This window comes from Anabrus simplex, chromosome 1, assembly GCF_040414725.1.
Source record: "Anabrus simplex isolate iqAnaSimp1 chromosome 1, ASM4041472v1, whole genome shotgun sequence".
Taxonomy (NCBI): Eukaryota; Metazoa; Arthropoda; class Insecta; order Orthoptera; family Tettigoniidae; genus Anabrus; species Anabrus simplex.
Window position 1 is genome coordinate 264258656 of NC_090265.1, and position 15834 is coordinate 264274489.

Sequence of the window (15834 nt, forward strand, 5' to 3'; positions counted from 1 at the left end):
ATCACGGTTCGATGATCTTGACATTTGACGCTTTAAAACAGTAATAATCATGTACATAAGTAAAATTATGATCGTGTCTGTACACTTCCTATTTTGGCCTCATACTTGGTATTTACCTCGGATTAGGTTTACAAAAGCCGAAAATAGTTTCTTGTTTGTTTCCCACGATATCAAGTGAAAACAGCTAAACAGAACTTTTTGAGACTCAGTATTTAAGTTCAAGGATAGTCGGAGCTATATATTAAGCTATATACTATTTGATTTAGTATACACTGGCGTAGCAATATTAACAAGCTCTAAACAGGAAACATAAAACTTCTCCGTTAATATTAGCTGTGGGCCGATGACCTTCGATGTTAAGCCCCTTAAACAACAAGAATCATCATCAATATTAGCTGTATCGAAAAGTTGTACATTATAAAAGTTTTGTAAAATATAATTTGCGATTATTATTATTATTATTTCTTTTTTTTTACGTTTCACACGTGTTTACCATGCGAAGAATAACAACAAAGACATTCACGATTATTGTGATTTTTCTCAAACTTCCAAATATCTTCCAAAATAGCCTATTAGTTTTTAACTAAAAACTGTACATCAAAAACTTGTAGAAACTGTAATTGCGGATCATTTGTCTCACACACATTTTAATCTAGAGCATTTTTTTTTGCTAGTTGCTTTACGTCGCACCGACACAGATAGATCTCATGGCGACGATGGGATAGGAAAGGCCTAGGAGTCGGAAGGAAGCGGCCGTGGCCTTAATTAAGGTACAGCCCCAGCATTTGCTTTGTGTGAAAATGGGAAACCACGGAAAACCATCTTCAGGGCTGCCGACAGTGGGATTCGAACTCACTATCTCCCGGATGCAAGCTCATAGGCGCGTGCCCCTGACCGCACGGCCAACTCGCCCGGTTTAATCTAGAGCTATAACAATGGAGATATTCACGAATTTAAATTTCTAATGCTAAGTCTATCAACTGGCGATAGCAGTGGTTAATGTGATGGTTTTCATGAACTGGAAAACCGCATGATCATTAGTCCTATTCATCAGGATGATAATGAAGATATACATCGAAATGAGATGAAAAACGTCAAGGAAAGATTATTCAAGGAATGACGAAACAAGGTAGGAAGGGTTGTTAAAAAAAGTTACTTTGATGATAATGAGTATAGTTTGGTAAAAATTAGTCTACATTTACTGCTGTCTTTCCTTAAGTTATTTCAAAGAAGTTGGGCATTTGTCGAACATTTCCATTGGTAAATTATTCCATTCCCTAATTCTTCCTATGCATGAATATTTGCCCCGAATGTGCCATCATTATCTTTGTCCTTTTTGATCTCCATAATTAATATAATCTTTACTGTTAAGTTCTTCTCCATACTTTCAAGACTTCCCAGCCCAAAATTTGCAACATATCCGTAACACTCCTCTTTTGTGTGTGTGTGTATGTGTGTGTGTGTGTGTGTGTGTGTGTGTGTGTGTGTGTGTGTGTGTGTGTGTGTCGGAAATCACCCAAGACAAATAGTGTTGTTGTCCTTTGGATCTTTTCCATTTCTCGAATCAAGTAATCCTGGCCATCCCATACACTGGAACCGTACTCTAGTCGGGGTCTTGCCAGTCCTTTCCTCTGCACAGGCCCCGATTTCAAGTAGTTAGCGCCCTGGGCAAACAATATTTAGCCACCCGCCCCTCTGCTCGTTTTCCTGTTTCTCTAAAAATAATTGTTTACAAATTAAATATTACAGTTTTCAAGATTATGAGTTTTAAAACAGCACATTATGCAAATACAGTTCTCATAATTAAACTTATCAAACCAAATAAAGATAACAGCCAAATAAGAATGAGCCTGTTTTTATTTTTATTTAAAAAGTCGTTGGTTCAGTCTGATAGTTTGTATGTAAGTAAACAATTTTAGAAATAAGATACTTTTTCTTTATACAATTTAAATATATAGATTAAATTCAGGTTTTAAAGTTTTTCAGTCAAAAATGGTCCAGGAACCGAAAATGAGATTTTTCCATCAGATGATATTTCATTCCTTGCCGCGCATTGTGATATAATATTTTTGCTTGTACGACCATTTTTAAATGCTCTGCGGGGTCTTTAAAATGACACGTGCACTTCAGTTTGAATGGACACGCCCACTTTGCTGCAGATAAAGTGGCATAGCTCAAAGATTTTTTTGTGTTTAAACTTGATTCTTGAGTATGACGTTTGGAAATGGCTTGTGCTGCCATGTGTTATCTTATTTCAGAAATATCTTCAGATGGGAACACGTAAAGTCAAGAGCAGTACTTTATCTGAGATTTCAGTTCCAGGTAAATCTACTTTTGAGTGTCTTACATTCATTATTCACCGTAGAAACATAATATTTATTGTCTTGTATAATTTACACAGAAACTTTTGAAATAATGTGTTTCTATGGTAACAAGTGGGAGTTCCTTTGATTACTTCCGTACCGGATAACATGTGGTTTGTTTATATTTTGAAGTGAGATTGTTGTGTTTTGCTAAGAGATGTTTTTGTTGTATATTTTGTTTAGTTGATCAGTTTGTGTTCTTTTTTTAAATTATAATGCATTCAGTGCCTAGTCGGTCGCTTAAACCTAAACTTCGTAAGAGTAAGGAATCAAGAAGTGCAGTTTGCAATGTAAATAAACGTCGGGGTATGGTTAATTCCATAGGTGCAAGCTCTTGTGAATCTGAGGTTAATCCTGGTCCTTCATCTTGCAATGCGTATTTAGAGGTTGAAAGTGAGCCTTCAACTCATGTTTCTTCGAGTGTCAGAAAGCTTAACTTGTTTAATGATGTAAATAGTGTTAGATCTAGTGTGGTTAGTGATGTCAATGTAATCATTCATTGTGGTGCATTGCTAAACTTGATTTCCAACCTTCAGTGTAATGAGTGTAGCAGCAAATCTTTGTGTGTGTGTGTGTGTGTGTGTGTGTGTGTGCGTGTGTGTGTTTATGAGGGAGAGATTTGGTTTTAGCAGCAAGGTGGTGGTTAAATGTGAAAATTGTGGTTTTGTCAATTCCATTGGGTACAGTAGTCCACGTGCTAATGAGAAATCTCAGAGGCCTTCGTTTGAAATCAAAAAGAGGATGGTTGATGCTTTCATCAGTATTTGGGCTGGCCATGCAGTTATGAATAAATTTTGTCCTGCTGTTGGAATGAACAATGTCAAATAATGTCAAAAGGTCAAAATGGCAGATGATGGCAGACAATTGAGTGAAACCACTTACAAAGTGGGTCATGAACATGACAGAGACAGGAAGCGGAAAAGTGCCATGAATAGTAAAGAAGACAAAAAACTGTTAGAAAGAAGCAGAAGCTGTCAAAAGCAGTTGCTGAAGAGAGAAAAAGGTCTAAGAAAGGAAAAACATATGATGCTGGGAAGTTCCGATGAAGGCATTATTACTTGACAGTTGTTTATTTATAAAACTAGCTTTTTCTCAGAACTAACAATTTCAGACGTTTAAAACGTTCCTTGCACAACAGTTTTTGCACGATTACCTTCAAACTTTGTCCACACACTCTACATTATAAGGTTCATGAAACTTAGTATCCGTTTTAAAATGTAATAATAATTTTCGGAGATATTGGGTGTGAAATCCAAACTTTTCATAAGTTTTTACATGGTTATGAGGTGTAGCGAGAAAAGTGGAAATAATTGGATAACCAATGGATTGTTTTTTGAATGAATACCAATTATTATTAAAATATGTGTTGTGATTATTGTAAGAAAGTTTCAAGAAAATATTTCAAAAAATGTTGTGCATGGGACATTTTGAAAATGATGTACTTTTTTTCAAAACATTGTTATAAATTGAAAAATACCCATTCAAATTTATTCAAATTTTATAATTAGCTTAAATTTACGTATCTCAATGTACTACCAAACTTTGGTGAAAATCGGATAAGAATTGTAGAAAAATTAAAACTCAGTAGGGTCTCCCCTTAAAGTGTTTTATATAGTCTAAGAAAATAATTGGAATAATTTGTGGAATGTAAAAGTAATTTGAATGTACAGTAATGAATTTAAGACGTAATTCACGCAGTCCATAATTACTCGATCCGCCGGCCGCCGCCCCTCAAAAACTGGCGCCCTGGGCAAATGCCCAGTCCGCCCATTTGTAAATCGGGGCCTGCCTCTGCATCCTTACATCCTTGAAAACCTAGGCCTCGAATCCTCTAATATCGCCGAACCGGAACAAAACCAAATGTGATGGCCTACAATGTGCCAGTTTGCTGCATGCGGTGAGTGAGAATTTTAACATACGAATTCTAAAAAGATGAGTGAAATGTCACTTTTATTTGTAATTTTTCAATGCTATTTCAGTAACCTTCTTCTTTAGGGTGTGCATGTATTATTAACAAAATTTCGCAATTTCATTAATAAAACATATTTTAAGGACAGAAGTATATACTAACAGTGAAAATCTTTAGAATTATACTTAATTCATTTGGGTTAAAACAAATATTAACTCTTATTCTTCTGTAATTTTAAGTCCCTGATCTTGTGCTGAGGTACTCAGTTACTTGTTCACTAGATTCGTCTAGTTAATTACTTAAACTTATTCTAAATGAGACAGACTTTACTGCTTTTGCCTCTTTACTCCGTCTCCAACGTTAGTGAGATAGTGAAGGGATGTGACTGGATACAAAATCTTGGAAACAGTACTGGGAGTCTGCACTGAAAGACAGTACTGATATAGTTGGACGTGTTTTGTGACGTTGATCTGTGCTAGGCCATACAAGACCAATTTTAAACACAATACCGTAACTTGGTGGCACTGCTAGAATCTAATAGTTTACTATCCTTTAAAACAACGGTTCTCAACCTGGAGGGTGCGACTCTCTGGGGAGGCGTTGGGGAATTTCAGGGGAGGCGTAGTGAGCAATGAAAAACTCACACGAATTTGCTAAACAGTAAAAAGTTTTGACAAAGTAACGAATCTACTACAAAAAGTCATCTTTGTCACCACTAAACTGTAATCGTAGTAAAAAGTTTTTACTAAAATTATTATACTCAGCGAGCTTCTTGATGACACACAAAATCTTCCATAAATTTGAAAAGTGAATTGAAGAGCTTGATTTCAGAACATTTGTCATCCTTGAAAACCGAAGTTGGACGCTACTTTGCAGATATTTCTTCAGATAGCTGGCAATTTCAGTCGACACGAAATCCGTTCAAAAAAACTGGATTTGATTCCTGATTCCCTTCACAAAAATGTGATTCCGAAGCAAAAGCTGTGTTTCTACATTTGACTGTTGAAGAATGTTTTTAAAACTATTTTTCGATATACCCACAAGTTGCTAAAGAAGCTGCAAGGTTGTTGGTGTAGTTTCCATCAACACATCTATGTGAATCTGGGTTTTCTACGCTGGATTACCGAGCACGGCTAGGTGTTGAAAGTGATTTGAAGTGTGCACTATCACAGTTGGAATGAAACATCAAAAAAATTGTGAAAGAAAAAAATACCAAGCCAAGCCCTTTCATTAACCATTGATTCTTGATTCTTTTATTACAAAATCAAATCGAATGATGTAGTTTGAAATGTTAATTGTAGTAAGTGTAGAATCAATGTAATTTGTTTTATTCTCTTTTATTATTATTTGTGTTATTCATTACTTTCTTTGAGAAGTGAATGCATTATAATTATTACTTTGAAACATGTAATATTATATTAAACACTCATAATTAATAATAATGAAAAAATGAAATGGCGTATGGCTTTTATTGCCGGGAGTGTCCGAGGACAAGTTCGGCTCGCCAGTTGCAGGTCTTTTTATTTGACTCCCGTAGGCGACCTGCGCATCGTGATGAAGATTAAATGATGATGAAGACGACACATACACCCAGCCCCCGTGCCAGCGAAGTTAACCAATTAAGGCTAAAATTTATGAGTCTGCCGGGAATCGAACCCGGGACACTGTGACCAAAGGCCAGCACGCTAACCATTTAGCCATGGAGCCGGAAAATTATAAAATAATTTTTGAGATTTAAACTCTTTAAGCCATTTCAATCGTGAAATTACCAACGTTTCGCCCTAGTGTAGCAGTGGGCACATAAGTTTCGTTTCATCTTTGGTATATCTCCGTTTATGTATAACTTTAAATCTCCCACTGACTGAGTGTACGGGATGGGGCGTGAGGGATAGGGAGCAGTGGGCACTGCAACACTGGGGTGAAACGCCGGTAATTTCACGATCGATAGGTCTAAAGGGCTTAAATGTATTTAACATTTGCAGTCGATGAAATTAAAGTATGGTTTCCTTCTAGGAACCTTATTTTTTATAGTTTTTAAGATATTAACCCTAACAGAAAGGTAGAACTTTTGTAAATAAATAATTCATTAGGGAGGCGTGAAATAATTTACGGATGAGAACCACTCATATCTACTGTATTACATTTTGTCTTACCTGTAGGAAGTTGTATTGGGATGCTAAAATATTAATCTAATGAAAACAAAATCTACCATTAGAAAAGAACAATATTTTGCCTTAGGTATTTCTACAGAAGCTTCCATTACATCAGTTCCTCAGCAGATGGCTCTGTTGGTATAAGATACAAGGTGACAAGGACAAAAGAAAACACAAGTTTCATTTCATCTTTGGTATATCTCCGTTTATGTATAACTTTAATTTAAATCTCCCACTGACTGACTGTACAGGATGTAGAGAGCTTGCGTGGCCCCAACATGGGGCGTGAGGGATAGGGAGCAGAGCTCGGCGCCAAAACGACACACGGCGACCAGGGGGCACAGGGAGAGAGAAAAATTCACAAGTTGGATAACTTGGAGTTTCAGTCATTTACCTTCATTTAATTTTGGGCCTCTTGAAATGTACCTTCAATGTTTCTTATATCATACATGATGTAAATAATAGAACTATACACTCCCAGAAGAAATTCGAATAACATTGACGTGTACAAGTGTATTCAGCTGGCAGATTTCTTGGGGTAGAAATGGGAACTGCTGAACCGCTCACTTTTCTCGGTCGTAGGTTGGATAGTCCTATTTTACTCCGTTACCGTGGAACAGGTAAGCCTAAGCTAAACAGGACAATGTCTGAATATAATTTGTTCAGACAAACCAACCATTCAGCTTAATTTAATTCTTTTAATTTAATTTGGTATAAAATCGGAATATTAATCCAATGACATGAAAATTAAGAATCAGTTTTCGCTAGTGTATAGCTTGCGTCATTGTTATCCCAATATGTTTAAAACTCGTTTGAAGTAGGCTATGTCAACCATGAATTACCATATATATGTTGATAGTTCCAGATTTTAACGCCATCTGTGTACATATCGATACAGTTAAGATCATACATCTTTATCTGACTTGTGCAAATAAAACTTGGAGGAATGATTGCTATTGTACTTCTACTCATGCACACCTACTAGTCTCCTTTTGTAATGCACAGGATGTAATTGAAATACGGTACGTCCGTTTAATAGGTAATGCAAGAGACCATTTTAAGTAATCTATTCGAAGAAATTATCAGCTATCCTTTAAATTTAAAACTATTAAAAAGGCAATATTTTTAGGTTTTCCGTAACTATTCAGGCAGCAGTGGCAACTCTGTCGAAGCTAGAGGGAGTGAGTGGGGGCAAGGTAAGGTCGGTGAGAGGAAGTTGTTGAGTAATCCAAGCATGACTTTGCCTATTGGCAGGGGTGAGGATAGAATAGCGGTGCTCGTCTTCAAAAATACCTACGGAAACAAATTGATGGTGTTGTTGCAAGCTCATAAAGGACTGGGATATATGGACCGGTAGTACTGTATGGCCCACCTAGTACGTGTGGAAGTCATTGACCAATTGATTGATTGATTGATTGATTGGCTGTTGTTTAAAAAGACAAAATTATTTCTATAATCAGCCCCGATATGGAAGTGTTTGAAAACGTATGCTAATGCGTTGTCCATCAAGCATGTCCTACATACATGTTACATGGTCCAACCGAGATTGAACGCAGAGAATGAGTATGAAAAAAAAAAACTTTTCACTATGCTGTGGATTAACAGTTGAAATTTAAAGAAAATGAATCTCCTCACTGTGCTCAGGAATAAAAACGAAAGAAAACTGTACGATGTTGACCGATGATGCACTCTTAAGCAGGTCGCAGTGCACTGAACTCGGGACACATTGACATAGAATATTGCGCAGCCTTGAAGGGGAGGGCGATCTGGTGAAATCGTAGCTATGCTGATGTTTTGTTTAGCCTAGGGGAGTATCCAGTGCCTACTGACTTCTCAAAAACATTGGTCAAAGTTTTGTGATATATTTTCTACTACACCAATTAATATAGAAGTAACAGTTTTGAAGATGTTTGCTTAGGATACTGTCTTCCATCACCAGTTCAAATGACGTACCTTATTTCAATTATACCATGTGCAGAGTTTGATTTCCTTATTTATTGGAAGACCACCGAAATATAGGTAATGAAGATTACTTAAAGGGAATAGCAACGAGATTATCGACCCCTATCCAACATATTAATTTCCAAAGAGTATTATTATCCAAAGAGTACTATTATTATTTTAAATAGCAAACGCTCACTGACAATTGAAAGGAGGTTGCTCAAACTTTGAATCAGTCTACTAGAAGTTATATTGTTTCATTATTAATATAAAATGGAATATTTTCTCACAAACTAGGCTCCTTCGATTAACTGATTTATATAATAATATAAGAATTTTTACATTAATGTCTCGAAACCCTCGATTTATTTTCAGATTTTTATCATTAAATTTGCGACGCCTAGGGGGTCTCTTTTATCACCGTTCACACCCCTTGCCTTTCTTTAGCCGAAACTCTCCATCTTCTACGGGTCGGAACTTTTCATCTTTCATATCATGAGGGAGGGGATAAAATTGTCCAGCAAAACAGCGATTTAACCACAAAAAACAGTTAAATGTTCTTGCTAGCAATGACTGAATCTCCATAATTTTGAATCAACCTACGGATGATACATATAATTGTAACTGCTTTTAAGAAATCTACTTAGTTTCTGAAACACAAAAATCAATTGTCGAGAAACTAAGCGTTTTGTTACTCGTTTATGATTGTAGCACTTCACTGCACTAAAAGTAAGAATTTATCAACCAACTTTATGCGTGCGTTTCTCTCTGTTCTCCCTACAACTGGCTGTGCCATCCTGCCGCAATACTTATACACAGTCTATTTCTCCCTACCTAGATTGAACCACGAATTAAGCCTAGCCTTTTCTAGACCAGTACACAGAAGTTATTTTAATAAAATTACTGTTAATAAAACAATATACATTCATACTTATTAACAACAGTTTTTTTATAAATACCAAGAAATTTATTGCACCCATTTCTATATGGTATGAAAACTGGTCTCTTAAATAACACAGACAAGGTAAGCCTAATCAAGGTCTGTAGTGCCCTCTCTTTATTTACATGAGGCGTGACTCAGAGACTTTTCCGGAAACCGCTATTCTTGTTCGAGGAAGACTCACCACAACTTGGACAGTAAAAGAAACGAGAAAGACATCAAGTGACTATTAGTAAACAACAGTGTTCCAGCTGGAATCTGAATTCTTATGTTAGTACATTTTTCAGTTATTTATTAAAAATAGTTTGGTTACTAAATTACATCGAATTCTAACAGTTAACAATCACATATCCTTGAGAACTTGCCTTCCTTCTGTTAAGCCAATTGTGATCAATTTTCCTCTCAAGTTGTCTGAGGCAATGCTTCATTCTAGCGGTTATTACGTGGCGCCCGGCACGAAACTCTGCTCGCTTCAAAGTAACAACAACAAAAACAACAATAACATTATGTTCAGCATCACCACTGTGTGCAAGAATCAGTTCCTCTCACTCCATGACTTGGCGCTAGCTGTAGTTCCTCGGAAGAACTGTACAAGTTCTGAAGGGAATAGTTATCCCCACAGCATATGCATTAAACGATGCTTTCTAATCAATTCAAAATCACTGCCTTTCATTAAACTACTTGTATTCATAATTATTGTGCTTAAAATGTCGTTCATATGTGAAACTCAGGCGAGTGTGAGGAGAAGAGGGATTAAGCATACCGACATTTGCTAAAATCACTCGACAATCTGCAGACAGAGAACGCAGGTTACAAAGGTAGTGCAGAAAGAATTAAGTCGATAGGCATTTCTTTCTACAACAGTGAATTACACGCTGCATGTCCGCATTTACAGCCATATTATAGGCTTAAGTCCTCAGCCACATATCGTGTATGTTTTTTGCCTTGCGACTTAAAGTGAGGTACTATCTCAATAATTTAATAGCTTGGAGCGAGTGTAGAAATATCTCGGGTGAAGTCACATTAGGAAATACCTCTACCATCGCTGGGATTCGAACTGCTGATCTCTGAATAGTTCTATTGTGGAGCAGTATACCTAATCATTCGGCTATGAAGGCAGGTGCTCCTCACTTACTTGGTCTCACCAAGAAAGGCGTCCGAATAGAGTCGCACCCTGAAGTACCTTCTGCTATTACTGTGTGTGCATAGCACTTTTACAATAATGACGCCTCCATTCATTCACAATGTTACTAGACGACAGGTTTACTGTAAATACGGTAATCGGTTAGACTGCAACACGAGACAGGAAGACAGAGAATTAATCGTAGTTGGAAGTAGCATTATCTTCAAGGAGTGCTGTTAGCATTTAAAAAGAAATGCTATTTGTTCGGGGCCTTGACCTATAGAGATATTTTGCCCCTACTTGCACCATATGATATGAACCTGCGTGTAATTGGAATTGCGGAAGTGTGGAGTGTTGAATGTGAGGAAAGGAACGTTAAGGACGGCACAAATACCCAGTCCACAGGCCAGGGATATTAACCATTTTCAAATAAAATCCCCAGACCCGGCCGAGAATCGAACCCACGGCCGCCGTGTGACAGGCGGACGCGTTGCCCCCTACACCTCGCGGCCGGACGCTGTTAGCATAATGAACAGAGATTTGACTTTTCTCAGTAGGAATCTGGAAGTTACGAATATAGAAAGTTTCCGGGCTTGTAGGCCGTGTTCTAATTGGGTCCCTAACTCCTAATGTTTCACCTGAAATTGTGGCCGACATTTTCACTCCGAAGGTCGGTAATTAATCCAAATGAACCGAAGCATAAATGCCCGGAGAACTTTTGTATTCATCGTAATTTCGGCCGTGAAAACCTAAGCTATTATGTTAATCTGGAAGTGTTTTATAAGTATACAAATGAATAGCTTTTGCTTATATGATTCGAGAATAAACTGAAACGAGGTATTCATTCGACATCCTGTGTTTATCAAACTGTTCACATGCTTAGTTGGATACATTTCCTGATCACATCATTTTCGAACTCCTGTTTTGTGCCTATAATGAGATAAGTTTAAAATTAATTTCGAGTTGTAGTACTTGAAAGGCAGTTTAGCGCTTAGGTCATACATGTACAAACAGGCGGTATTAGAAAGAAGATCTTGGTAATTGTACAGCTTTTGTACGGCTAGCGCCTGAAGCCTGGTGTGGAATAGTCCAACCGGTGAAGCACATCACAACGTGCACACGTAACTATAGTCTTGTCTTGTATTAAACGACATGAACCACTGGCACTCGCACACACGGCACTTGCCGCCACGGACCAGCGGCTTGACTAGGGGCAGGATTGGCTGGCAGAAGTGGGGGTAATATGACACAAGGTGAGCTCTGACATGAGAACGTAATACGTTAAAGAAATCCACGGATATTAAAAATCCTGGACTCAGAACTGTGAAGAACATTTTACCAAAAACAAAAAAATCGTTACAACATTTTAATCAGAACAGTACTCAGTTTCATAACTTCAGAAGGTGGCTGTTTCAGTAATATATAATAACTGAGAGAGATGGCTACACGGTTCAAGTCGTGTAGCTGTGAGCTTGCATTCGGTCGATGGGGAGTTTGAATCCCACCGTCGGGAGCCCTGAAGATGATTTTTTGCGGTCTCCTACTTTCACTCCATGGAAATGGGCTGTATCTTAACTAAGGCCACAGCCGCTTTCATCTCGATCCTACGCCGTTCCATCCATCGAAGTGTTAGTGCGATTGTAAACCACTAGCAAATACATATTTTTTTAAAAGATGATAAGATGAGTTACCTATGCAATATGGATTATGCAGTCTAGAGATAGTGGGTCTGAATTCCCCCTTCCACAGTCCTGAAGATAGTTTTCAGGCGTTTTCTTTTTCTCACATCGGGAAATTTTACGTTAATCCTATGCCCACTGCCTCTACAACTCTAGCTCTTCCCTATCCATCGTCGTCGAAGACGACATCAAAACAAACAAGAACAAGCTCGTGGTACAGCAGCCCATCAGGGCCTTGGACTACCCAGCCATACCGTCTGTAGATATTAGGGTGTCTTGTGGTCTGCATTACGACACCCTCAACTTCATGGTTTAGCTTCTTGACTTGGCCCACAGCCTCTCGTATCGCACAGTTACTTAGTTTGTCTAAAGAGTCCGAGAAAAACACGTTCTATCCCCCAGTTAGGAATTAAAGTTCCTAGACTGGCAGGAAATCGAACCCAGGGCCCCCGAGTAAGAGGAAGGCATGTTATACAGACACTACTGCGGAATACGAATAACGCACGATTACTATATAATTACATTCTTATTTGATCACTTTATCTCAGGGAAAACACATATAGTAACTCAATGATATCGCCATGGGCCTCTGATAAAGGAGCTTAAGGTTCAAATCCCGGTTAACATACGCCAGATTTTCAAATTGCTAACATATGTTTACCTCGTTCAGTTTGTACGTAAAACTGTAAGTCCTATAATTATAAGATTCAAAGTCATGTAGAGCTGTAAAGTTGTATTTTTTGCTACATTAAAAGATAACAACAGTTGTGGCCTTGATTTTTCGCGAAGAGATTAAGATTTTTGACTTATTAAGAGATTCTGACACAATGACGTACCCATGTTGAAACACAAGCTCACGTGAGATCTCTAAAGTTAAGTAACATTGGATGAAGTCAGCTTAAGGGTAGGGGTCTAACCAGCAGACACCGTCAGAAGCGGAAATCGCTATACTCATTGTAGACATGAGACGCTCAGTTTGGGAGTTAAAAGTGTTACAATAACTATCTCATTTTGAAGTTGGGAACATCCTTCATCATTAGTCCTTTCTAACTGCCTGATTTTGTTTTATTGTGGTCCCTGCAGTAGTCTATGAAAGTGAAAACTATTTGAGCCTAGAGATAGATCTCAGTGAGTATGGGTAAATTCAAATAAAATCGTATTCATTAAAGCCGCCGGAATCGAACCTATGAATTCTTAACCCCTCATCCTGTCTTGGCGCGTTTGGCTGCGAAAATAATAGGTGTACATTCGGCTATGGTATTTCGTGAATAGAAACTAAGTTTTTTAAAAAATTTCGTGTGGCTATTACTAGCCGAGTGCAGCCCTTCTAAGGCAGACTCTCCGATGAGGGTGGGCGGCATCTGCCATGTGTAGGTAACTGTGTGTTATTGTGGTGGAGGATAGTGTTATGTATGGTGTGTGAGTTGCAGGGATGTTGGGGACAGCACAAACACCCAGCCCCCGGGCCATTGGAATTAACCAATGGAGGTTAAAATCCCCGACCCGGCCGGGAATCGAACCCGGGACCCACTGAACCGAAGGTCAGTACGCTGACCATTCAGCCAACGAGTCAGACAGAAACTAAGTGTAAAACAGCAATTTACAATGAAAGTTCCCCTCGTGTTTATATGGGCTATAAGACTTTTTAGTTCGTGTGGGAGCTAGTGACTCTTATTGAATGCACATGGTTCTTGGTAAAGTGATCACAATTCTGAGCTCAGTGCGGAGTGGGTAGTGCCGCTGGTCCTGGCGAGAGCTCAGTTCCAGATGTCCATTACGTATAAGTTAGGTGCGGAACTGCAGTCCTCCGATGGCGCGGCCGTTATGGGCTGGACGCGTCGTGATGGAGACTGTCGTCGCTCTCCAGGTACGTCACGTACGAGTCCGTGGAATCAGGGTGCGCCATGTCACTGGGGGGCGGTCCCAGGTCGTGCGGGGGCGGCGCCCCGTGCAGGTCGTACCCGTGCATCTGCAACAAGAACAACTGATGGTCAGGCATAAAGGCAAAGATCACTGGTAAAGTAAAGGGCAGGGAATTCTTCTGGGGAGATATGGGCGTCCGCAGGTAGTTATAATATTATACCCTACCTGCAATTTATCAGGATAGCAGAGGCAACTAAGAATTTTGCCCTAAAGATTTGTTCAACATGAATTTTATCTGTTGGTGAATAGGGAATGTAATTTTCTCTAAAATATTCAAACAGATGAACATATTATCCTTCAGAATTGGGCTCATAGAACATAGTAAAGTTCCTATATAATATTCAAAGAGGTGAACATCTTATCTTTCAAAATAGTGTTCATAGAACATAGTAAAGTTCCTATATAATATTCAAAGAGGTGAACATATTATCCTTCAAAATTGGGTTCAGAGAAAATAGTAAAGTTTCTCAACTACATCACACTTAATTCTCTGCAATTCACAGAAGCCAGACAGCTACTACAACTTGGGTTCTGTTGACACACATACGTACAGTATGTTTTTCAACCTAAAATAATCTGGTAACAGCTATAGAAGAGTTCCTATTTTCCCTCAAATAGGGCCTACATTCAATTCACTGTTCAGATACCAGGATTAGTTGTTTAGTTGTAGGCCGAATTTTCTTTAAAATGATAATCATCATCAGCAAATAACAATAGGCTTACCTCAGACTACATGATACACATAAATCAAATTAAATTAGATTTAATTTAATCTAGACGACCATTGTCATATGTAAGCAGAGGCGAGGATTCCAACGATTATGTTTTATTGTGAAGGTTATTTATGACAAGATTTATTATTATTAGAGAAGCGCACGAAAGAGCATTACCTAGATTATTGACCAATTTAGTCTTTGCTATAATCTCATAAAGATTTCTCGTTGTTTTTATACTTTGTGATGTGATACGGTATATGTCACAGAAGTGCTCACACAACGAGCACTCACAGTTTTCATTTGGATCGTGATAAGACATTTTTACTTATTTTATGGTGGTACCCGTGCACTGCTAGTTTTATTAACACATGTCTTAGCTTCTGGTTGGCGTTCGTCCAATTTCGATCCAACATGGCACCTGTGCTGTAGAACTCTAACGGATTTTCTTCTCTCTTCTTCCGTCTCTCCGCTAGGTGTGCTTCTACATTCTTTGTGGATGGTAATGGTAGTTTTATCCTCAGTTCTTCAATAAGGAAGGCTTCTCGTGCTAGTTTGTATGTTAGACGGGAACGCGTGTATTTTGACATTCCCATTATGGTTTTGAGGAATTTTGCTTTCTTCAATGGTGGCCAGGTCTTTCTTTGTTAGTCTTTCCCATATCAAATGGATTCCATAGGTGAGTATTGGTAGGATCTTTGTGCCGAATAGGCGCATAGGATAACTGCTGTAAATTGTTGATGTCGTAGGTCTACTTGGTTTTCATGGCTGTCTTTTATGTGTAGTCTGAACGTCCCAGTAGTCTGTAAGGTTATTCCCACGCATTTGAATGAATTTAGGCCTAATATTTCCACTTTTCCGTCTTCGTATTCTACATTGTCGTTTGCTGCATTTCGTCCACCTTTCCGAAAAACCATATTTTGAGTTTTTGTCCAGTTTATTTTCGAACTGTTATTTCCTGCCATTCAGCCAACGTTGAGAAGGCGTGTTGGAGCTCTTCCTTCTTTGTTGACCCTAGGACCATGTCATCTGCATATATGTAGATCACGGCATCCTTCGCTCTTTCTCTGATTGCTGTTCTTACATCCGC

At 38.4% G+C, this 15834-nt stretch overlaps 1 protein-coding gene across 1 annotated transcript in view; it reads right to left on the reverse strand.

Moving 5' to 3' along the window:
* Positions 1-13752: 13752 nt before the first annotated feature.
* The window catches only part of tup (LIM1_Isl and LIM2_Isl domain-containing protein tup), a 508313-nt gene continuing 506231 nt past the window's right edge, over positions 13753-15834 (reverse strand). The window contains exon 6 of the mRNA XM_067142241.2: positions 13753-14077. Within this exon, the coding sequence (XP_066998342.1) occupies positions 13931-14077 (147 nt within the window). The 3' untranslated portion in view covers positions 13753-13930. The remainder of the gene's footprint in view (positions 14078-15834) is intronic.